This window comes from Anomaloglossus baeobatrachus, chromosome 10 (genome assembly GCF_048569485.1).
Source record: "Anomaloglossus baeobatrachus isolate aAnoBae1 chromosome 10, aAnoBae1.hap1, whole genome shotgun sequence".
NCBI lineage: Eukaryota > Metazoa > Chordata > Amphibia > Anura > Aromobatidae > Anomaloglossus > Anomaloglossus baeobatrachus.
This window is the reverse complement of record NC_134362.1, coordinates 67,615,452-67,642,004: the sequence shown is the minus strand read 5'-3', so window position 1 is coordinate 67,642,004 and position 26,553 is coordinate 67,615,452. Positions and strand designations below refer to the sequence as shown.

The 26,553-nt window shown below is 42.7% G+C and overlaps 1 protein-coding gene across 1 annotated transcript in view; it reads left to right on the top strand.

The window, feature by feature from the left end:
* The first annotated feature begins 7,958 nt into the window (after positions 1-7,958).
* LOC142254351 (1-phosphatidylinositol phosphodiesterase-like) overlaps positions 7,959-26,553 on the top strand; it is a 30,840-nt gene continuing 12,245 nt past the window's right edge. The window contains exons 1-2 of the mRNA XM_075325396.1: positions 7,959-7,994; positions 16,568-16,721. Of these exons, the coding sequence (XP_075181511.1) occupies positions 7,959-7,994; positions 16,568-16,721 (190 nt within the window). The remainder of the gene's footprint in view (positions 7,995-16,567; positions 16,722-26,553) is intronic.

Here is a 26,553-nt window from a genome sequence, read left to right as displayed (position 1 = left end):
ACGTGCTGCAAATATCTTTGCACTAGTGGGACTAGACAAAAGTCCAATAGCCACGTTTAGGATGCCACTAGGTACACTGAGTGTTTGCTAGTATAATGGCTTAGTTATAATGAGTTGGAGTGTGCAATTCAGGCAGACGTGCTGCAAATGTCTTTGCACTAGTGGGACTAGACAAAAGTCCAATAGCCACGTTTAGGATGCCACTAGGTACACTGAGTGTTTGCTAGTATAATGGCTTAGTTATGAGTTGGAGTGTGCAATGCAGGCAGACGTGCTGCAAATATCTTTGCACTAGTGGGACTAGACAAAAGTCCAATAGCCACGTTTAGGATGCCACTAGGTACACTGAGTGTTTGCTAGTATAATGGCTTAGTTATAATGAGTTGGAGTGTGCAATGCAGGCAGACGTGCTGCAAATGTCTTTGCACTAGTGGGACTAGACAAAAGTCCAATAGCCACATTTAGGATGCCACTAGGTACACTGAGTGTTTGCTAGTATAATGGCTTAGTTATGAGTTGGAGTGTGCAATGCAGGCAGACGTGCTGCAAATATCTTTGCACTAGTGGGACTAGACAAAAGTCCAATAGCCACGTTTAGGATGCCACTAGGTACACTGAGTGTTTGCTAGTATAATGGCTTAGTTATAATGAGTTGGAGTGTGCAATGCAGGCAGAGGTGCTGCAAATGTCTTTGCACTAGTGGGACTAGACAAAAGTCCAATAGCCACGTTTAGGATGCCACTAGGTACACTGAGTGTTTGCTAGTATAATGGCTTAGTTATAATGAGTTTGAGTGTGCAATGCAGGCAGACGTGCTGCAAATGTCTTTGCACTAGTGGGACTAGACAAAAGTCCAATAGTCACGTTTAGGATGCCACTAGGTACACTGAGTGTTTGCTAGTATAATGGCTTAGTTATAATGAGTTGGAGTGTGCAATGCAGGCAGACGTGCTGCAAATATCTTTGCACTAGTGGGACTAGACAAAAGTCCAATAGCCACGTTTAGGATGCCACTAGGTACACTGAGTGTTTGCTAGTATAATGGCTTAGTTATGAGTTGGAGTGTGCAATGCAGGCAGACGTGCTGCAAATATCTTTGCACTAGTGGGACTAGACAAAAGTCCAATAGCCACGTTTAGGATGCCACTAGGTACACTGAGTGTTTGCTAGTATAATGGCTTAGTTATAATGAGTTGGAGTGTGCAATTCAGGCAGACGTGCTGCAAATGTCTTTGCACTAGTGGGACTAGACAAAAGTCCAATAGCCACGTTTAGGATGCCACTAGGTACACTGAGTGTTTGCTAGTATAATGGCTTAGTTATGAGTTGGAGTGTGCAATGCAGGCAGACGTGCTGCAAATGTCTTTGCACTAGTGGGACTAGACAAAAGTCCAATAGCCACGTTTAGGATGCCACTAGGTACACTGAGTGTTTGCTAGTATAATGGCTTAGTTATAATGAGTTGGAGTGTGCAATGCAGGCAGACGTGCTGCAAATGTCTTTGCACTAGTGGGACTAGACAAAAGTCCAATAGCCACGTTTAGGATGCCACTAGGTACACTGAGTGTTTGCTAGTATAATGGCTTAGTTATGAGTTGGAGTGTGCAATGCAGGCAGACGTGCTGCAAATATCTTTGCACTAGTGGGACTAGACAAAAGTCCAATAGCCACGTTTAGGATGCCACTAGGTACACTGAGTGTTTGCTAGTATAATGGCTTAGTTATAATGAGTTGGAGTGTGCAATTCAGGCAGACGTGCTGCAAATGTCTTTGCACTAGTGGGACTAGACAAAAGTCCAATAGCCACGTTTAGGATGCCACTAGGTACACTGAGTGTTTGCTAGTATAATGGCTTAGTTATGAGTTGGAGTGTGCAATGCAGGCAGACGTGCTGCAAATGTCTTTGCACTAGTGGGACTAGACAAAAGTCCAATAGCCACGTTTAGGATGCCACTAGGTACACTGAGTGTTTGCTAGTATAATGGCTTAGTTATGAGTTGGAGTGTGCAATGCAGGCAGACGTGCTGCAAATATCTTTGCACTAGTGGGACTAGACAAAAGTCCAATAGCCACGTTTAGGATGCCACTAGGTACACTGAGTGTTTGCTAGTATAATGGCTTAGTTATAATGAGTTGGAGTGTGCAATGCAGGCAGAGGTGCTGCAAATGTCTTTGCACTAGTGGGACTAGACAAAAGTCCAATAGCCACGTTTAGGATGCCACTAGGTACACTGAGTGTTTGCTAGTATAATGGCTTAGTTATAATGAGTTTGAGTGTGCAATGCAGGCAGACGTGCTGCAAATGTCTTTGCACTAGTGGGACTAGACAAAAGTCCAATAGTCACGTTTAGGATGCCACTAGGTACACTGAGTGTTTGCTAGTATAATGGCTTAGTTATAATGAGTTTGAGTGTGCAATGCAGGCAGACGTGCTGCAAATGTCTTTGCACTAGTGGGACTAGACAAAAGTCCAATAGCCATGTTTAGGATGCCACTAGGTACACTTAGTGTTTGCTAGTATAATGGCTTAGTTATAATGAGTTGGAGTGTGCAATGCAGGCAGACGTGCTGCAAATCTCTTTGCACTAGTGGGACTAGACAAAAGTCCAATAGCCACGTTTAGGATGCCACTAGGTACACTGAGTGTTTGCTAGTATAATGGCTTAGTTATAATGAGTTGGAGTGTGCAATGCAGCCAGACGTGCTGCAAATGTCTTTGCACTAGTGGGACTAGACAAAAGTCCAATAGCCACGTTTAGGATGCCACTAGGTACACTGAGTGTTTGCTAGTATAATGGCTTAGTTATGAGTTGGAGTGTGCAATGCAGGCAGACATGCTGCAAATATCTTTGCACTAGTGGGACTAGACAAAAGTCCAATAGCCACGTTTAGGATGCCACTAGGTACACTGAGTGTTTGCTAGTATAATGGCTTAGTTATAATGAGTTGGAGTGTGCAATGCAGGCAGACGTGCTGCAAATGTCTTTGCACTAGTGGGACTAGACAAAAGTCCAATGGCCACGTTTAGGATGCCACTAGGTACACTGAGTGTTTGCTAGTATAATGGCTTAGTTATGAGTTGGAGTGTGCAATGCAGGCAGACGTGCTGCAAATATCTTTGCACTAGTGGGACTAGACAAAAGTCCAATAGCCACGTTTAGGATGCCACTAGGTACACTGAGTGTTTGCTAGTATAATGGCTTAGTTATAATGAGTTGGAGTGTGCAATGCAGGCAGACGTGCTGCAAATGTCTTTGCACTAGTGGGACTAGACAAAAGTCCAATAGCCACGTTTAGGATGCCACTAGGTACACTGAGTGTTTGCTAGTATAATGGCTTAGTTATAATGAGTTGGAGTGTGCAATGCAGGCAGACGTGCTGCAAATATCTTTGCACTAGTGGGACTAGACAAAAGTCCAATAGCCACGTTTAGGATGCCACTAGGTACACTGAGTGTTTGCTAGTATAATGGCTTAGTTATGAGTTGGAGTGTGCAATGCAGGCAGACGTGCTGCAAATATCTTTGCACTAGTGGGACTAGACAAAAGTCCAATAGCCACGTTTAGGATGCCACTAGGTACACTGAGTGTTTGCTAGTATAATGGCTTAGTTATAATGAGTTGGAGTGTGCAATGCAGGCAGAGGTGCTGCAAATGTCTTTGCACTAGTGGGACTAGACAAAAGTCCAATAGCCACGTTTAGGATGCCACTAGGTACACTGAGTGTTTGCTAGTATAATGGCTTAGTTATAATGAGTTTGAGTGTGCAATGCAGGCAGACGTGCTGCAAATGTCTTTGCACTAGTGGGACTAGACAAAAGTCCAATAGCCACGTTTAGGATGCCACTAGGTACACTGAGTGTTTGCTAGTATAATGGCTTAGTTATAATGAGTTTGAGTGTGCAATGCAGGCAGACGTGCTGCAAATGTCTTTGCACTAGTGGGACTAGACAAAAGTCCAATAGCCATGTTTAGGATGCCACTAGGTACACTGAGTGTTTGCTAGTATAATGGCTTAGTTATAATGAGTTGGAGTGTGCAATGCAGCCAGACGTGCTGCAAATGTCTTTGCACTAGTGGGACTAGACAAAAGTCCAATAGCCACGTTTAGGATGCCACTAGGTACACTGAGTGTTTGCTAGTATAATGGCTTAGTTATGAGTTGGAGTGTGCAATGCAGGCAGACGTGCTGCAAATATCTTTGCACCAGTGGGACTAGACAAAAGTCCAATAGCCACGTTTAGGATGCCACTAGGTACACTGAGTGTTTGCTAGTATAATGGCTTAGTTATAATGAGTTGGAGTGTGCAATGCAGGCAGACGTGCTGCAAATGTCTTTGCACTAGTGGGACTAGACAAAAGTCCAATAGCCACGTTTAGGATGCCACTAGGTACACTGAGTGTTTGCTAGTATAATGGCTTAGTTATGAGTTGGAGTGTGCAATGCAGGCAGACGTGCTGCAAATATCTTTGCACTAGTGGGACTAGACAAAAGTCCAATAGCCACGTTTAGGATGCCACTAGGTACACTGAGTGTTTGCTAGTATAATGGCTTAGTTATAATGAGTTGGAGTGTGCAATGCAGGCAGACGTGCTGCAAATGTCTTTGCACTAGTGGGACTAGACAAAAGTCCAATAGCCACGTTTAGGATGCCACTAGGTACACTGAGTGTTTGCTAGTATAATGGCTTAGTTATAATGAGTTGGAGTGTGCAATGCAGGCAGACGTGCTGCAAATATCTTTGCACTAGTGGGACTAGACAAAAGTCCAATAGCCACGTTTAGGATGCCACTAGGTACACTGAGTGTTTGCTAGTATAATGGCTTAGTTATAATGAGTTGGAGTGTGCAATGCAGACAGACGTGCTGCAAATGTCTTTGCACTAGTGTGACTAGACAAAAGTCCAATAGCCACGTTTAGGATGCCACTAGGTACACTGAGTGTTTGCTAGTATAATGGCTTAGTTATAATGAGTTGGAGTGTGCAATGCAGGCAGACGTTCTGCAAATGTCTTTGCACTAGTGGGACTAGACAAAAGTCCAATAGCCACGTTTAGGATGCCACTAGGTACACTGAGTGTTTGCTAGTATAATGGCATGGCTTAGTTATAATGAGTTGGAGTGTGCAATGCAGGCAGACGTGCTGCAAATGTCTTTGCACTAGTGGGACTAGACAAAAGTCCAATAGCCACGTTTAGGATGCCACTAGGTACACTGAGTGTTTGCTAGTATAATGGCTTAGTTATGAGTTGGAGTGTGCAATGCAGGCAGACGTGCTGCAAATATCTTTGCACTAGTGGGACTAGACAAAAGTCCAATAGCCACGTTTAGGATGCCACTAGGTACACTGAGTGTTTGCTAGTATAATGGCTTAGTTATAATGAGTTGGAGTGTGCAATGCAGGCAGAGGTGCTGCAAATGTCTTTGCACTAGTGGGACTAGACAAAAGTCCAATAGCCACGTTTAGGATGCCACTAGGTACACTGAGTGTTTGCTAGTATAATGGCTTAGTTATAATGAGTTTGAGTGTGCAATGCAGGCAGACGTGCTGCAAATGTCTTTGCACTAGTGGGACTAGACAAAAGTCCAATAGCCACGTTTAGGATGCCACTAGGTACACTGAGTGTTTGCTAGTATAATGGCTTAGTTATAATGAGTTTGAGTGTGCAATGCAGGTAGACGTGCTGCAAATGTCTTTGCACTAGTGGGACTAGACAAAAGTCCAATAGCCATGTTTAGGATGCCACTAGGTACACTGAGTGTTTGCTAGTATAATGGCTTAGTTATAATGAGTTGGAGTGTGCAATGCAGCCAGACGTGCTGCAAATGTCTTTGCACTAGTGGGACTAGACAAAAGTCCAATAGCCACGTTTAGGATGCCACTAGGTACACTGAGTGTTTGCTAGTATAATGGCTTAGTTATGAGTTGGAGTGTGCAATGCAGGCAGACGTGCTGCAAATATCTTTGCACTAGTGGGACTAGACAAAAGTCCAATAGCCACGTTTAGGATGCCACTAGGTACACTGAGTGTTTGCTAGTATAATGGCTTAGTTATAATGAGTTGGAGTGTGCAATGCAGGCAGACGTGCTGCAAATGTCTTTGCACTAGTGGGACTAGACAAAAGTCCAATAGCCACGTTTAGGATGCCACTAGGTACACTGAGTGTTTGCTAGTATAATGGCTTAGTTATGAGTTGGAGTGTGCAATGCAGGCAGACGTGCTGCAAATATCTTTGCACTAGTGGGACTAGACAAAAGTCCAATAGCCACGTTTAGGATGCCACTAGGTACACTGAGTGTTTGCTAGTATAATGGCTTAGTTATAATGAGTTGGAGTGTGCAATGCAGGCAGACGTGCTGCAAATGTCTTTGCACTAGTGGGACTAGACAAAAGTCCAATAGCCACGTTTAGGATGCCACTAGGTACACTGAGTGTTTGCTAGTATAATGGCTTAGTTATAATGAGTTGGAGTGTGCAATGCAGGCAGACGTGCTGCAAATGTCTTTGCACTAGTGGGACTAGACAAAAGTCCAATAGCCACGTTTAGGATGCCACTAGGTACACTGAGTGTTTGCTAGTATAATGGCGTAGTTATAATGAGTTGGAGTGTGCAATGCAGGCAGACGTGCTGCAAATGTCTTTGCACTAGTGGGACTAGACAAAAGTCCAATAGCCACGTTTAGGATGCCACTAGGTACACTGAGTGTTTGCTAGTATAATGGCTTAGTTATGAGTTGGAGTGTGCAATGCAGACAGACGTGCTGCAAATGTCTTTGCACTAGTGTGACTAGACAAAAGTCCAATAGCCACGTTTAGGATGCCACTAGGTACACTGAGTGTTTGCTAGTATAATGGCTTAGTTATAATGAGTTGGAGTGTGCAGAGGACAGGAGGGTACAGTGCCAGGGTTGTGGGGCTCTGGGTAGAGGAATGGAAGCCTGCCTTTCTATTCCCTCCTAATGGGGAAATGCAGCGACGAAATCCCTGACCTTAGCTACACAGACGCTGTCTCTGTTTTCAGGACCTGTCACCTATGGCTCTGACCCTGCCGGTACGAGCCCTTAAAAGGACTTATAGAAAGTGCTATCCCTAAGCTGTCCAGCGCTGTGTATGGAGCGCATACAGCAGTATCGGCGATAGGACAAAGGACGGAGCTGCGCCAGTGATGTCTGACACCAAGGATGCAGAAGGCAGATAATGGCGTGCTGGAGGAAAATGTCCGGTTTTATAATGCAGGGACATGTGACATGGACATCCTATCACACATGCCGTTGCTTCTCTGGCTAAAAGTCCACTTAGCTGTGTGTGTGTCTGGGATTGGCTGACATGCTGGCCCGCCCCACAAGACGCGCGCGCTTAGGGAAGGAAGACAAGGAAAAAAAAAAAAAATGGCGATCGCCATTATACAAACAGCAGTGATCTGAAGGCGCTGTTCACGCACACTATACACTGAAATGTCATAATAGTGTGAGTCACAGAGTGACTTACACTATTACAGCGGAAAGCCAGCTAGGAATTAGCTGTTTTTTTTTTCTGCTAGAACCGTTCTCGAACGTTTCTAGAACTATCGAGCTTTTGCAAAAAGCTTGAGTTCTAGTTCGATCTAGAACAGGCCCCAAAATCACTTGAGCCTAGAACTGGAGAACCTCGAACCTAGAACCGCGCTCAACTCTACTCTCCTCACTCCAAGGGAGACATTACTGATAGCTGCAGATCTATCTACAAAACAGAAAAGAGCCAAAGAGGGAGCGCAGAAGGGACTGAACCGGGAGCAGGTACAGATCATCAAATACAGCTACACATATATATATATATATATACTACAACGCAACCTGTATATACACAGCACAGACAGAATATATACACTGCTACCCTGTGTCTTGTTTATACACAGCCTATATAAAAAATAAATTTGTGATCATCCATGCCTTCATAATTTCAGATCTTTGTTGCAGTCATGGATCGACCTGTCGTACTACTGCTCTGTGTCCTGGTGAGTCTATTGTTTTTAAAAATGCACCTATGTATAAGAATATAACTACTATAACACTGCCCCTATGTACAAGAATTTAACTACTATAATACTGCCCCTATGTACAAGAATATAACTACTATAATACTGACCCTATGTACAAGAATATAACTACTATAATACTGCCCCCTATGTACAAGAATATAACTACTATAATACTGCCCCTATGTACAAGAATATAACTACTATAATACTGCTCCTATGTACAAGAATATAACTACTATAATACTGCCCTCTATATACAAGAATATAACTACTATAATACTGCCCCCTATGTACAAGAATATAACTACTATAATACTGCCCCCTATGTACAAGAATATAACTACTATAATACTGCTCCTATGTACAAGAATATAACTACTATAATACTGACCCTATGTACAAGAATATAACTACAATAATACTGCCCCTATGTACAAGAATATAACTACTATAATACTGCCCCTGTGTACAAGAATATAACTACTATAATACTGCCCCTATGTACAAGAATATAACTACTATAATACTGCCCCTTATGTACAAGAATATAACTACTATAATACTGCCCCTATGTACAAGAATATAACTACTATAATACTGCCCCTATGTACAAGAATATAACTACTATAATACTGCTCCTATGTTCAAGAATATAACTACTATAATACTGCTCCTATGTACAAGAATATAACTACTATAATACTGCCCCTATGTACAAGAATGTAACTACTATAATACTGATCCTATGCACAAGAATATAACTACTATAATACTGCCCCCTATGTACAAGAATATAACTACTATAATACTGCCCCCTATGTACAAGAATATAACTACTATAATACTGCCCCCTATGTACAAGAATATAACTACTATAATACTGCTCCTATGTACAAGAATATACTGTAACTACTATTATACTGCTCCTATGTACAAGAATATAACTACTTTAATACTGCTCCTATGTACAAGAATATAACTACTATAATACTGCTCCTATGTACAAGAATATAACTACTATAATACTGCTCCTATGTACAAGAATATAACTACTATAATACTGCTCCTATGTACAAGAATATAACTACTATAATACTGCCCCCTATGTACAAGAATATAACTACTATAATACTGCTCCTATATACAAGAATATAACTACTATAATACTGTTCCTATGTACAAGAATATAACTACTATAATACTGCTCCTATGTACAAGAATATAACTACTATAATACTGCCCCCTATGTACAAGAATATAACTACTATAATACTTCTCCTATGTACAAGAATATAACTACTATAATACTGCCCCTATGTACAAGAATATAACTACTATAATACTGCCCCATGTACAAGAATATAACTACTATAATACTGCCCTTATGTACAAGAATGTAACTACTATAATACTGCTCCTATGTACAAGAATATAACTACTATAATACTGCCCCCTATGTACAAGAATATAACTACTATAATACTGCTCCTATGTACAAGAATATAACTACTATACTACTGCCCCCTATGTACAAGAATATAACTACTATAATACTTCTCCTATGTACAAGAATATAACTACTATAATACTGCCCCTATGTACAAGAATATAACTACTATAATACTACCCCATGTACAAGAATATAACTACTATAATACTGCCCTTATGTACAAGAATGTAACTACTATAATACTGCTCCTATGTACAAGAATATAACTACTATAATTCTGCCCCCTATGTACAAGAATATAACTACTATAATACTGCTCCTATGTACAAGAATATAACTACTATACTACTGCCCCCTATGTACAGGAATATAACTACTATAGTACTGCTCCAATATAAAAGAATATCATTATTATACGCTAATACTGCCCTTTTGTACAAGAATTTTACTACTATATCAAAAAAAATATTGTAAGTTGACCACAATGTATATAATAATGATCATTGTACTTTACATTACATCTTTGGTTGGTAAATACCTCGCTACTATGTATACTTGGAATATATTTGATTGATTTGAGGGTTTTTTTTTGCTCCAATCACTACTGCCTCCTACGATTTATGTATTTTATTGTGGTGATTGAGTGAATGGCACTAGCTATTACAGAGATTGGTCTTTGAGACTCTATAGCCTGATTCAGCTGTAGTTCAGACCTCTGTTTTTAGCATGGGCGTATACATAATAAATTAATATGTGCAATATGGAGATAGGCATTTGAACCTTATTGTCTGGTTCAACTGCAGCTTAGACCCCTGCATTTAGCTATAATATATAATATGCACAATTGATTATCATGTACATGCCTATTATTATATTATATATGCTATAGTAATATCTTCTGTTTACTCACTCCCACCATTATATGGTTATCACATGTTCTCACATGATTATATATGTGTGATTCTATGATTACGTAACTGTGTGACGCCCCCTTTTTTCAGTCACAGTGTGTCTTTTAAAGATAGATGTAATGTTCAGTTTATAATATATGAATAAAAATTGATTTTATGACCTTTGTTCGGTTAATTTGTTTTGGTGATTTATATAAATCCGAATGGTCTCATTGATCCAATATACCCGCACATATAATGCGATCTATATACAAGACTGTTTGACTGATTGATTATTTTGTGATGTGATATGGGTATTTTTCTCTCTAACTATTGGTGTTTATCATTGTACTGTGTTTTGCACAGGTTGTTCGAGCAAATGGATCTTAAAGCCAGGGAGACCAGCTGGCTGAGTCAGATCAATCAAGTTTTTAATGACACAACTGTTGCTGGGCCTAGTGGTACACAGGTCGATAATATTACACATGATTTGAAGGATCTCCTGTTAAAAAAGACCAAACTGTGGTGGAACAGAGCATTTTTAGAGAATTATGTACTTAAACAGATTATTCCTAGAGGTCTCCGTGTCAGAGTCATACCCTCTTTTGAAGTTGATGACGATGTTTTTAAAAAAACATGGGAAAGCATATGTTCTGATGCATCTCGGAAATTCATGGAACTACTTATCAGTCTGAATACTAAAAAATTATGTGATATAGATAAAACACTTAATGAAATGTATACTTCAGCTCAGACTGAATTATCCACAGAACAATACACTTCACTCATAGACCAAATGGATAAAAACCTGGATTCCTGGGTAAAGGATATTAAAACAAATCACGCTAATAAATACGCAAGAGATGCCCGTGATTTTGCAAATAATAAAGTCTACATGTGGAGAAAACCAATGATACGGAATTCCAACAAAGACCGAACCCCCTCCATTGTATCCATTTCTTCCAGCACCTCAGCAAGTGCCGTATCGGAGGTCTCTAATCAAGCACCTCCTATGTCTAACAATGTGACGCCAAAACGCAAAAGAGATCATAGATCTAATTTTGTTTTTTCACCTAAAAGAGCATATGGACATTCACCTGAATATAAAAGAAATTTTCAAAAGGTAATTAATTTAAGTTCACATGTCCTTTCAGATTCTGACCTTTCTCTTCTTAGTAGAGGTCTTTCCTTTTGCCCTGCGGAGAGATTTGATAAATTTACGGCCATCAAGGACCTGCATATGTTTGCTAGGTCCTTGATGTTCAAAAAATTCTTTCATAATGAATCTACATCAGTTCTTTTTCCCACAGAGACAGAACAGGCGGCGTTAGGTGTGTTGGAGGAATTGGCTCAGGAACACAATATGATGGAGGGAGGTAAGATCCCCAGTAGCATTAAGGCTAGATCAACTAAATTTCCACCTTTGTCGACATACCCTAATTTGGACTTATTTGTTAAAACTGTAAGTCAAGAATTTGATACTATTCCTTCTTTCATTAGAAATAATAATCTCAGTTTAGATGAAAGTAAAAGTATTCAGAAACTTGAGAAATTATCAGATGTGGTAATAAAACCTGCCGACAAAGGTGGAAATGTCGTTGTCTGGCCTAAATCCATGTATGAAGCAGAAGCCTTTAAACAGTTGAATAACCCAGTATGCTATAAAAAAAATGACTTTTAATCCTTTGATTAAATTCCAGGTCGAACTTTTCAATATCCTGAAACTGGCAAGGGACAATAACACCATTACAAAGGATTTATCTTTGGCATTACAGGTGTGTGAGCCTACAATACCAACGTTTTATCTTTTACCTAAACTTCATAAGAATATCAAGGTTCCCCCTGGTAGACCAATTATATCTGGTAAAAACAACTATCTAGATCATATTAACAAATTCATTGATGCCAAACTTCAACCTTTGGTTGAATGTCTCCCATCCCATACTCGGGATACTAGTGATTTTCTGAGGAAGATTGAGGGACTCCACATCGACGACCAATCATTGATGGTCACATGCGATGTGGAGTCTCTTTATACTAACATTAAACATACGGATGGCTTAAAGGCGACTCAATTCTTTTTGAGTACCTCTTTAATATCTCCTGTTATGCAAAAACTCATTCTTCAATTGCTGGAATTCACGTTATCCCACAACTTCTTTACCTTTAAGGGGTCCTTTTAACTCCAGACTCAGGGCACAGCTATGGGGGCGGCCTTCGCGCCCTCGTATGCTAATTTGTTCCTGGGTCTGTGGGAGAGGGACCTCTTCCTGTCAGATCATGAGCCATCAATGGACCGCGTCCTTTTCTGGACGCGGTACATTGATGACATCATGATCTGGCAGGACACTGAGGATGAATTACATCAATTTATGGATATTCTAAACAAAAATGAATATAATATTCACTTAACCTACCGAGCTGATAAAAGTTCTGTTGATTTTTTGGATGTTGTGGTGAAACGGGATGAGTCAAATTACCTTCATACTGACCTTTTTCGTAAATCTACAGCAACTAACTCACTTCTTCATGCCAGTTCTTCCCACCCTCCGGCCTTGATTAGAGCCATTCCTACAGGACAATTTCTGCGATTACGCAGGATTTGTTCCAATGACTCTGACTATGAAAAACGGGCTGCTGAACTTAGTGATAGGTTCTTTGAGAGAGGCTATAGTCGTAGATCGGTAAAAAAGGCCTTCAATAGAGCAAAACATACCTCTAGACAGAATCTACTTTACAATTCAGAACCTAAAAAAACTACCACTAATCAAGTAAGATTTATTACTAAATTCAATTCACAATACTCTTATTTGTATTCTTGTCTCGAGAGATTTTGGCCAATACTCACCTCTGACCCAGTTTTTTCAAAATATCTTGATGCCAGACCAAGTATTACCTTTAGGAGGTCAACTAATCTACGTGATAGATTAGTTCAGAGTCATTATAATATCAAATCTACTACTTTTCTTGATCAATACCATCAACCTTGGGGAAGTTCCCCGTGTGGCAACTGTGTCGCATGCCCCAATATTATCAAAGAGAATACTTTTATGGACTCTGATGGCAAAAAGACATTCAATATCACACATTCAATTACATGTGCTACAAAAGCTGTGATATATTATGCCACTTGCCCGTGCAACCTTATTTATGTAGGCCTCACCTCCCGCCAACTCAAAGTCAGAATACGGGAACATGTTAATGGAATTTCTGCAGCCAGGGACATTACGGATTTATCTGTCCTTAAAACGATTCCCAAACACTTTAAACTGTACCATGACTGTGATGCATCAACTTTTTTAGTGAGAGGGATTGATCATATTAAACCCCATATCAGGGGTGGTAATATTAAAAAACAATTAGCAAGACTTGAGGCTAAGTGGATATGGACTCTGAACACGGTGTCCCCTTTAGGACTTAATGAGAATCTTAGCTTTGTTCCCTTTCTATGATAATTTATTGGTCAAATTAGTAACGGGTATTCCAATATTGTGTAATTATTCATGGTATATATATGTCTTTCTTATATGTATACTTGATTTTAATTAGTTTTTAATTTTTTATTCATTTTTATTAGTTTTTATCCAATTTGGACCTATTTGATGAAAAATCTACAGTGGCCATTCATCTAAAGAATGAGAATTTGTGGGAGAATTTGTGAATCTTACATTTACAATACATATATTTTCCACCAAGTCATCTGTGTATATTACCTTTGTCTTATGAAGTAATATTTATTGTTTATTATGTGTTTTTTACTATGATGCAATATTTAATTACTGTATATTCTGTACGTTTGGACTGCATAAGTGGGTTTACATGTATGTTTAATATGAATATATAGAGATATTTATTCTATTTATTGGTTATAAGAATGTTCACCATTTATATTTATTCATCTATCATGGTTGCACTTGATTATGTGTTTGGTGACCATATTGATTGGTCATAAACACTTTTTTCACATGAATTTTCTATATTGGATTTTATGATCCAGTTGTGGACCATAGTCTTTTCTGTGATCACTTACATATATAATTTACCACTTTCTTCCCTCACTTTGTCACTTCCCTTGTCCTCACTTTTATATGGGTTTATTTCTTGGTCCATGTACTGGATTATACTATCTTTAGTTAATAATAATGTTTTGTGTTTATGCATTTATATATTTTGAATGGATGGTTAGTGTGAGAGTATGTATGTGTATTCATATAGACATGTATGTATGTATGTTTGTATAATGATATGATTCTATGGGAATGTGTATATCGAACATTTTTTGATGTGCCCATAATGTGTTTATATGCTTATATTTACATTTTATAATGTGTGATTTTTTGTCTGAATATAGTCTATTCGTTCTTAGCGTGGAATTTATATATAGCGTAGAAGTACACATGATATAGTTGCCTGGGATTTTTTTGCCCCAATATGTGATTCAATATATACATCACATGATTTTTGTGGGCGCATATCATGAATGAAACTGCACGGAAACGTAATCACTTTTCCCATTTCAGCTCCATTTGGCTTATATCCACAATATGTACGTTATAGGTGGAAGTTCTCTTGATATTGCTTGGAACTTGGTTTATTTCCTTCTATATACATCTTATTGTATTGTTATGGAACTGCGGTGTGTGTTCCCGCCCCATGCATGACGTATTATTATTATATACATGTGACATTCTGTGGGCGTGTCGGATTGCGGTTGTGACCACTTTCCCATACCATCGGTTTTATTTAGATATATGGTTAAAACCTTTTTTGATATACTTGGAACGTTTATACACTTCCTTCCATATATGTTTTATCCTAAAACCATATCGCCATTAAGTTATATGATACACTCCCGCCCAATACATGACGTACTACTATATGTCATGTGATACTCTGTGGGCGTGCTTGACTGTAGCTGTGACTACTTTTTCCATAACACGGCCCTAGGTGGTTCGTATTTACAATATGTATGATATACGGTTAAAACCGTGTTAATACCTTTTGGAACGCTCATAGAGGCTTCTTTCATACACTTTATCTTAGGATTATAGCGGTATGGAGCTACGAGTTACGTCCCCGCCCCATACATGACGTACCATTACATATCATGTGACACTTAGGGGGAGTGTTTGACTGCGGTTGAAATCGGCTTTAATAGCCAATTCTGACCATCGTGCTGTGTTCGTATTGTACTTTTGTATAATACTTACTAAGTCTGTATTTGTTGGATATTTTGTCATATTTATCATCCTTATCATAACACTACACTGTTGTGATTGGACGAGCCCTTTATGACATGTATTGGTTTTCCCACGTGATATCCTATGATGTCCGCCCACTACGTAAGCTCATACCCTTTCATCTATTGGTCATCCACATATATTTAAACTCTTGTGTATTTAGATGACTCCACCCCCTGAGGAAGACGGCAACGAAACGTGCGCGCGTCGGGGTGTGGGCGTCCTATTCATTACCAGGTGGCAGCACTACATCTTTGGTTGGTAAATACCTCGCTACTATGTATACTTGGAATATATTTGATTGATTTGAGGTTTTTTTTTGCTCCAATCACTACTGCCTCCTACGATTTATGTATTTTATTGTGGTGATTGAGTGAATGGCACTAGCTATTACAGAGATTGGTCTTTGAGACTCTATAGCCTGATTCAGCTGTAGTTCAGACCTCTGTTTTTAGCATGGGCGTATACATAATAAATTAATATGTGCAATATGGAGATAGGCATTTGAACCTTATTGTCTGGTTCAACTGCAGCTTAGACCCCTGCATTTAGCTATAATATATAATATGCACAATTGATTATCATGTACATGCCTATTATTATATTATATATGCTATAGTAATATCTTCTGTTTACTCACTCCCACCATTATATGGTTATCACATGTTCTAACATGATTATATATGTGTGATTCTATGATTACGTAACTGTGTGACGCCCCCTTTTTTCAGTCACAGTGTGTCTTTTAAAGATAGATGTAATGTTCAGTTTATAATATATGAATAAAAATTGATTTTATGACCTTTGTTCGGTTAATTTTTTTTGGTGATTTATATAAATCCGAATGGTCTCATTGATCCAATATACCCGCACATATAATGCGATCTATATACAAGACTGTTTGACTGATTGATTATTTTGTGATGTGATATGGGTATTTTTCTCTCTAACTATTGGTGTTTACATTAGGGTATTGGGGTGTTCGGAGACCAGAATCCAGCCTTTGATCGTACAGAAGTGCCATCAGTCACGTGGCCAGACTGGATGTCCTACCTTCCAGACAACGTGCCCCTCTCTGCCTTGGCCATACCAGGAACCCATGATACAATGGCTTTTTTTGGAGGTCCTCTCGTTGAATGTCAAAGCTGGAACCTAATAAACCAATACAATTCTGGAGTTAGATTCTTGGACATCCGGTGTCGTCATTACCAAGATCGGTTGCCCATTTTCCATGGCGTGTTCTACCAGCGTACGGATTTCATCCAGGTTCTCACTGATACCGTGAACTTCCTGACAGAGCACCCACGGGAGACTATTTTAATGTTTAATCCCTTTAGCGCTTAGCTTAGGGATTTCATGATAGCACAAAGCCTAATTTTACGAGACATTTTAGCAAGGAATGGGTTAACAGCTCAGGTGTTATGTGTTTTTCTGCCTAGTAACGCGAGCAGCTGTTGGGGGACCAATCAGCTGTCTGCGCGCCTATTTTGACAGCTGTGGTTGGTGTATAGATATGTTGCTGAGGCAAAATTTGGCTATATAAACCCCTGGTTTCTCCTCAGCTGGTCATTCCAGCTGTTGAAAAGGAAGAATCTTCGGGATGGAAGAGCTGCTCCAGCAAGTGCTGAAGAGAGCGGGCGAAGCCGACGGCGCGGAGTGGATGAAGATGTGCCTGGCCGGAGATGGTTCTGTGGCCGCCGCTGTTTCAGCCGCGGCGGGATCATCGGTGGTGCAGCGGGATGTCAGCCCAGGTGTCGCCGGCGCCGAGGAAGAGCGGAGAACGAAGAGGAGCAGGAAACATAGAGAAACATACTCACCGCCGGCTGTCGCTGGAAGATCTGGTGGTGGTCAGAAGTCGGGCGGCCGGGCTTCGGGTCGCTGAATGAAGAAGTCTGCAGCGGCGGTGTCGGAGTCGGAGAGGATCGCCGCCAGAAGAAGCCGTTCCCGGACATCGCGTGACTGTCATCAGCCGCGTCACGGGGACGCGACCGGAAGTGACGCTGAGGTGGGCGGTGCTTCCGGGATACAGGAGGAAGCAGGAAGCTCACTCTCAGCAGTGTCCGGTGACCGGCGGCCGAGTAGCAGGGTGCCGCCAGCGCTACCGCAAAAGAGCTATCATGGTGCGGCGGCGGTCCTGCAGGCTTGGTCGTCGGGTGAATCGGAAAGCGGCGAGGCAACAGGATCGGCTGACCAGGTGGCAGGAGCAGAGGGCGACATCGCGGATCGGCAGGAGGCGCCGGTCGTTATCGAGGAACGCTTCAGGAGCGGTGAGAAACCAATTAAGGATAATTGTAATAGTGTGTTACTAAACAATGTTGATTCTTTGAGGGAAGTAATTGGCTCCATAGTTTCGGAGCTATTACATAGGGAGGGTAGTTCCACACATGTTAGTACACACTCTAGTAGTTCAGCTCCTAGTTATAATGGTATTCCTCAATCATCTTTTAAGGAAGCCATTATATGTCAGCCCTCTCCTTTGGGCTTTCATCTATCAGTTAATGTTAAAGAAAAAATTTGGAATAAGGAATATGTGGATTTGTTTTCTTTATTACCTAGTAAGGAGCAGTATCGCTCTGGCTTTGACACCAAGGGTGAAAGCGATGATAAGAAGAAGGTGGTTAAGTCGTTTCACAATTGGTTGCAGGCCTTTGCGATTTATGCTGCGGTTTTGGGTGAAAAGGAGCATAATAATTGTAGTGGGCTCTTCCAGCATTTGGATTCAGTGCTGGAGGCTTACCGCAATTTTGTAGGTACTGCCTGGTTGTCTTATGATGAATCATTTCGTCAGAAGATGGCAGTGCACTCTAATATGCGATGGGGTAATAAGGATGTTGGGCTTTGGCTTAATCTCATGTTACCCCAGAGATCTGGATTTGTCAGACAAAATGCTAATACGCCGGTTAAGAAAGGCTTTTGTTTTGCCTTTAATGAATCAGGGTGTAAATGGCTGACAAATTGCAGATTTAAGCACGAATGCTCAGGGTGTGGGGGTTCCCACCCTCTGTTCAAATGTTTTAAAAGGGGATTGCAGGTAGGCCAGCAATCCGCTAATAATTCTCGTGAGTTTTTTCTTAAAAGCTCAGACCCCAGTGATATGGGAAAGAATGCTCCCATGGTTAAAACGCTACCCCGACAGGGAGAAAGCCACCATAGTTCGTAATGGTTTTCAATTTGGTTTTCCTGTTCCTAGTTTTAAGGGTACAGGTTGTCTTCTTGTTCCTAATTTACTTTCAGCTAGATCTCAAGATGTATTTTTGTTTGATCACATCAAAAAAGAGATTAGCCTAGGTAGGCTTGCAGGTCCATTTGCTGGCCCTCCGTTTCCAAACTTTCGGATATCACCGTTAGGTATTGTCCCTAAAAAAGAGGTTGGTTCCTTTAGGGTAATACATCATTTGTCTTATCCTAAAGGTCAATCTGTCAATGACGAGGTGGACAAGGCTGTAGCTTCGGTTCACTATGCTACATTTGATATGGCGGTTGACCTTTTGAGAAAGTTTGGTCAAGGACCGTTGTTAGCAAAGTCGGACATAAAATCTGCGTTTCGTTTATTACCCGTTCATCCAAGCGGTTTTAATTCCTTAGGTTTTTGTTTTGGGGGTGAATTTTATTTTGATAGGTGTCTACCCATGGGTTTTTCCTTGTCGTGTTTTTATTTTTAATGTTTTTCTTCCTTTTTAGAATGGGTTGTACAGGATTCTGTGCCTAATGGCGGAATCTTGCATTATCTTGACGATTTTTTGTTTGTTGGTTCAGGTAGTTCAGATGTGTGTTTTGTCATGTTGGAAAGGTTTTTGTTATTCATGCAGTTTTTTGGTGTTCCAATAGCCGATGAGAAGACAGTTCACCCCTGTCATAGTTTAGAGTTTTTAGGGATTTCTATTGATTCTGTAGCCATGCAGTGTCAGTTACCGGGTAGTAAATTGGTGAAATTACAAGGGCTGGTTGAGTCAGTGGTGTTTAAGAAGAAGGTGACATTGAAGGAGATGCAGTCTTTGTTGGGTTCCTTGAATTTTGCTTTGAGGATCATTCCTATGGGTCGTGTTTTTTGTAGGAGGTTGTATGATAGTATCATTGGTTTGAAGTCAGCTAATGCACACATTAGGGTGTCAGCAGAAATGAGGTCTGATTTGTTAGTGTGGCGCAGATTTTTGTTGGAATTTAATGGTATTACTTGTTTCCAGGAAGTTTTTTGCTCAGCAAAGGAATTGCAGGTAGAAATGGATGTTGACAGTGTGTATGGGTTTTTGGTTAGCTACAAAGGAAATTGGTGTGCAGAGCCTTGGCCGTTGAAATGGTGTTAGCTAGGTTTGAACGCAAAAGAATTAGTGGTTGAGCTGTTCTCTATCTTTGTGATTTTGTTTTTATGGGGTGAGGGGTTAGTGAATAGGCGTATTGCGTTTCAGTCTGCAAATAAAGGGGTGGTTTTCTGCATTAATACTTTATCATCTAAATGTATATGGGCTGCAAAAGTATTGAGGCAGATAGTTTTTCTTTGCTTTAGATTCAATATTTGGTTGAAGGCGTCTTTGGTGTATGACAGCTCGGCATCTGCTTGTCCTTTTTTGCAGCTCTTGGAAGACAGAAATGCGGTGTTTCAAGTGGAAGGAAGTGTGAGACGGCATTGCCCAGAGGAATTATGGGACATTCTTTGGATTTAATTCCTCATTTTATTAGGAATTCGATTGCTGTTAGTACTTGGAAGGCTTATGTGGTTGCATGGGAGAGATGGTCAGATTTTTGTAGAGTAAAAGGTTTTGAGTGTTATGTGGCAGAAGCTTCAACAGCGTTGGCATATATACAATTTGAGTTAGCTAATGATATTAGTTACTCAGCGCTGCATAAGGCACTGGCTGGTATTTCTTTCTTTCTTAAGTTATACGGTAATGAGTCTTTGAATTCCTTTTTTCCAGTTAAGCAAATTCTCAAAGGTCTAAAAAGGGTTAATAATCGCCCTGATGATAGACGTCCAATATCCTTTGATATGTTAGTAATGCTATGGCATGCTTTAGGGGTTATTTGCAAGGATGCCTTTGAAGCAAGCCTATTCCGATCGGCGTTTGTACTGGCTTTCTTTGCGGCTTTAAGGGTAGGGGAGATGATGTCCCCTAGTAAGAATAGAATAGGTGGTTTGAGTTTTCAGGATGTCAGAGTATTTGAATCATATTGCTTAATTTTTATTGCTGTTTCAAAAACGGATCAGGAAGGTAAGGGGCATTGGATTAAGTTATTTCGTGTGAAAGATTCCCCTGTGTGTCCAGTTCTGAATTTGCAGCGGTGGGTTTCTTTACGCCCTCCGGTTCAAGGTCCATTTTTTGTTCACTTCTCTGGTTTACCTGCTACAATATTTCAGTTCGGTTCTTTGTTAAAACAGTGCTTAGTTCATTTAGGTTTGGGTCATTGCAAAATTTCTTCTCATTCATTCCGGATTGCAGCGGCTATTGCGGCCGCTTCATTGGGGTTGAGTGGAAGGAAAATAATGCAGTTGGGTAGATGGAATTCGGGTCGATATAAAATTTATGTTCGTCCTGAGCTTTTGCTTAATTAATTACTGCTTGAATTTTCAGAACCCATGATCGTTTGGATTGTTGGGCATTCCTACATATATTGGGCCCAGAAGAGGGCTGCAATGCGTATTTATAGTGAAAATTTAACATTCTCCTCTGAACATGTTATTATTCATTGGTTCGGTCACAGAGGAATGAAATGGGATCAGTTAGTCGTTGAATTGAAGAGAAGGATGTATTCTACGCCTGTTCCGGATTTAATTATATGTCATTTAGGTGGGAACGAAATTGGTAAGGTAAAAACATTGGACCTTATATCACAGATGCAGCGGGACATTATTTTTATTAAAAATGTTTTGCCTGATGCAAGTTTTGTTTTTTCTGAAATTATTCCTAGGATCGCCTGGACTTCAGCTGGGTTTTTGTTTTTTGAAAAAATCAGAAAAAGGGTTAATCGGGTTATGGAAAAATTTCTTAGAGTTACGGGTGATTTTTCATTTCGACATATTGATTTAGAGGGGTTTTTATGTGGGTTTTATAGAGACGATGGAGTACACCTGTCCGACATAGGTATGGATATTTTTAATTTGGGTTTGCAAGGTATTGTAGAGAGATGGCTGTGCGGTGGTATGGGGGGTCACTAATAGTCATTAGTGTCCTAGTGGGGGAAAATCGCTCAGATGTCTGAGTGGATTTGGTTTTTAGTTATGGAATGTTGTATGTTTTTTGGAGTTGTAAATTAAAATTTTGAATTATATTGTGATTTAATTAGGTTACTCTTAATAAATCAGCACGGCCAATATTTACCAAATCAATATCAGTGTCCAGTGTCAGTTTTATTTTGTGAGTGAATGAATGGTTTTTGTGCTATCATGTTTAATCCCTCACGTGGCCAGACTGGATGTCCTACCTTCCAGACCACGTGCCCCTCTCTGCCTTGGCCATACCAGGAACCCATGATACAATGGCTTTTTTTGGAGGTCCTCTCGCTGAATGTCAAAGCTGGAACCTAATAAACCAATACAATTCTGGAGTTAGATTCTTGGACATCCGGTGTCGTCATTACCAAGATCGGTTGCCCATTTTCCATGGCGTGTTCTACCAGCGTACGGATTTCATCCAGGTTCTCACCGATACCGTGAACTTCCTGACAGAGCACCCACGGGAGACTATTTTAATGTTTAATCCCTTTAGCGCTTAGCTTAGGGATTTCATGATAGCACAAAGCCTAATTTTACGAGACATTTTAGCAAGGAATGGGTTAACAGCTCTGGTGTTATGTGTTTTTCTGCCTAGTAACGCGAGCAGCTGTTGGGGGACCAATCAGCTGTCTGCGCGCCTATTTTGACAGCTGTGGTTGGTGTATAGATATGTTGCTGAGGCAAAATTTGGTTATATAAACCCCTGGTTTCTCCTCAGCTGGTCATTCCAGCTGTTGAAAAGGAAGAATCTTCGGGATGGAAGAGCTGCTCCAGCAAGTGCTGAAGAGAGCGGGCGAAGCCGACGGCGCGGAGTGGATGAAGATGTCCCTGGCCAGAGATGGTTCTGTGGCCGCCGCTGTTTCAGCCGCGGCAGGATCATCGGTGGTGCAGCGGGATGTCAGCCCAGGTGTCGCCGGCGCTGAGGAAGAGCGGAGAACGAAGAGGAGCAGGAAACATAGAGAAACATACTCACCGCCGGCTGTCGCTGGAAGATCTGGTGGCGGTCGGAAGTCGGGCGGCCGGGCTTCGGGTCGCGGAATGAAGAAGTCTGCAGCGGCGGTGTCGGAGTCGGACAGGATCGCCGCCAGAAGAAGCCGTTCCCGGACATCGCGTGACTGTCATCAGCCGCGTCACGGGGACGCGACCGGAAGTGACGCTGAGGTGGGCGGTGCTTCCGGGATACAGGAGGAAGCAGGAAGCTCACTCTCAGCAGTGTCCGGTGACCGGCGGCCGAGTAGCAGGGTGCCGCCGCCGCTACCGCAAAAGAGCTATCATGGTGCGGCGGTGGTCCTGCAGGCTTGGTCGTCGGGTGAATCGGAAAGCGGCGAGGCAACAGGATCGGCTGACCAGGCGGCAGGAGCAGAGGGCGACATCGCGGATCGGCAGGAGGCGCCGGTCGTTATCGAGGAACGCTTCAGGAGCGGTGAGAAACCAATTAAGGATAATTGTAATAGTGTGTTACTAAACAATGTTGATTCTTTGAGGGAAGTAATTGGCTCCATAGTTTCGGAGCTATTACATAGGGAGGGTAGTTCCACACATGTTAGTACACAATCTAGTAGTTCAGCTCCTAGTTATAATGGTATTCCTCAATCATTTTTTAAGGAAGCCATTATATGTCAGCCCTCTCCTTTAGGCTTTCACCTATCAGTTAATGTTAAAGAAAAAATTTGGAATAAGGTGTCACAAACCACCGGGGGGGTCACTCAGAAATCCCCCGCGCTGGCTACCAGTACGTCACAATCGGGGGGTAACAAGTGGGGGTCACCCCTCCTTTATACCTCCCGACCGACAGACAGAGCACGTGACGCGCTCTCTAGCGCCCCTCTTATAGTCAGGCCAATTATGGAATTGCCCGACCATAAGCAAGGAGGCCGCTATACTACTTATGCCGATTATTGAAGGGTCCCCGGTGAGAGTAAGGTATATATTCCCCCGACCTCCGCGGGCGGAATATATAATATCTTCCCGAGTCTCACTGGCCTCCCCACAATAATCCTTGGCACAACTCGCTGCCACCAACCGCTTCACGGTAACTATTAGCCGAACACACAGACGTGGGATTCAAGATCGAGATAACAGAACAGCCCAAGATTAATTATATAATTTAATCAGCCTAAAGCACACTAGAACTACAATATATACAATAGGGAATCTACAGAATATACATATGTCAGAGTACAGTTACAGATAAAGCATGGTTTACAACAGGTATGCAATTCAATCAGTTACCTTGTGCGTCTGGCCACAGGGGGGCGCTGTAGACCAGGTTTCTAGGAACTCCCGCAGATGTTTCCTGCACGTGCCCCCAGCGAAAGAACCTTGGAAAATGGCCGAAGTAGGGTTATCAACCTGGGCCAATCCAGGTCCCCTCCTACCTTCGTGACCTCACAGGGAGCACTGCTCCACCCCTGGCTTGAGTTATGGACAATATCCCAACATGGAATATGGGCCATAACTTTGCCTGGGAGCGTCGTAGGCGGACGCCAATGCTCTCATTGTGACAGTTATGAATTTAGCTACAGAACGAGGGGACTCATGACCTGTCTGCCAGTTCCCCATTGGCTGATATCACGCCTGGGGCATTTCCCAATGTCCTGCTCCCATAAAAAGGGTGTGCCGGCATCGTCCGCGTGCGGAGACACCATTTTTATGGTTGCCATATTTATCGGAAATATGGCTTGCGAGATATGAACCATTTTTTACTGGAGTCGTTCTGTCTGGCTACTTCCAGAGCCTTGCTAATTAGATAGCAGCTCCTACTACAGGGTGACGGCAGGGAGTCATCCTGTGTCCATTGTTCCCACACCACCTCATCTCCATATCACAGGACATGGCCATGGAGGTGTAAGTGGAACACTGAGAACAAGAAGGGAGGGGGCACTGCCAGGGAGTGATGAGCGATTATGACTGGAGTCATAATTCATCTTCATATCCCGGGATTTGCCTCACACCTCCCCCCTTTTGAGGGCGCTAGGGGGCAGCACACTCCGGTGTTCCCCCGTGCGCCCGTCCGCGACCTCTCCTTGTCGGGACAGCCCGTCTGCGTTACCGTGGTCACGGCCCCTTTTGTGGCGAATGGTGAAGTTGTATTGCTGGAGCGCAAGGCTCCATCGCAACAATCGCCCATTCGTCCCAGAGACGGTGTGCAACCAGCTGAGGGGATTGTGGTCCGTCTCCACGATGAAGTGGCGCCCGTATAGATAGGGTTGCAGACGCTGCAGGGCCCACACTATGGCCAGGCACTCCTTCTCCATCGTGGAATAGGCAACTTCCCTTGGTAACAGCTTCCTGCTCAGGTACAAGACTGGGTGCTCTTGGCTCGCAGAGTCCACCTGGCTGAGCACCGCACCGAGGCCGAAGTCACTGGCGTCGGTCTGTACTACAAACGGCCGCGTGAAGTCGGCTGCCTGTAGCACGGGCGGGCTGGACAGGGCGTCCTTTAGGGCCCGGAAGGCTGTCTCGCAGTCCATTGTCCAATCGACTGCAGAGGGCAGCTTCTTCTTGGTGAGATCCGTCAAGGGCTTTGCCAGGCTACTATAGCATGGAACAAACCTCCTATAGTACCCAGCGGTCCCCAAGAAGGACATCACCTGCTTCTTGGTCCTGGGGGTGGGCCAGGATGCGATGGCTTCCACTTTCTCAGGCTCGGGCTTCAGTGTTCTCCCACCTACCCGGTGACCGAGGTACTGGACCTCGCTCATGGCCAGCTGACACTTTCCCGGCTTGATGGTCAAACCTGCCCGGTGGATCCGCCTGAGCACCTGTGCTAGATGCTCTAGGTGGTCCTCCCAGGTGGGACTGAAGACGGCAATGTCATCTAGGTACGCGGCCGCGTACCCTTCAAGTCCCTTGAGCAGGGTGTTGACCATCCGCTGGAAAGTGGCAGGGGCATTCCTCATCCCGAATGGCATCACCGTGGACTCGTACAGTCCAAATGGGGTAATAAAGGCAGAGCGTTCCCTGGCCTTGCGAGTCAGGGGGATCTGCCAATATCCCCGGCTCAGGTCCATGATGGTCAGGTACTGAGCCCCGGCCAACTGATCGAGCAGGTCATCGATGCGTGGCATTGGGTACGCATCGGCGACCGTGACAGCATTGAGCCCCCTGTAGTCCACGCAGAACCGAGTGGTTCTGTCCTTCTTAGGGACGAGGACTACAGGCGAGGCCCAAGCGCTGTTGGATGCCTGGATCACCCCCAGCTTCAGCATCTCGTCAATCTCCTGGCGCATGTGTTGCTGCACCTCCAGGGAGACCCGATATGCTGAACGCCGGATCGGGGGATGATCCCCAGTGTCCACGTGATGGACAGCCAAGTCAGTCCTTCCGGGCTGGTTGGTAAACAACCCCCGGAAGGGGAGGAGGGTGGCCCACAGCTGGGACCGTTGGTCTTCCAAGAGCTGGTGGCCAACCTCCACATCCTCAATGGATCCGCCTGCCCTAACCTGGGCTAGCATATCCAAGAGGGTTTCCGCTTCTCCCTCCTCGGGCAGGTTGCACACTGGGAGCGCACATGCCTCCCGCTCATGATGTGCCTTCATCATGTTCACATGGAAGGGCTTCCGCCTTCCACGGGCAGGGTCCAGGGTGACCAGGTACGTTACAGGGTTGAGCTGCTGGTACACGAGGTATGGGCCTTCCCAGGCTGCCTGAAGCTTGTCCTGTGGTACGGGGACCAGTACCCACACCTTTTGACCCACTTGGTAGGTCCTCTCACAAGCGTTCTGGTCGTACCAACGCTTCTGAT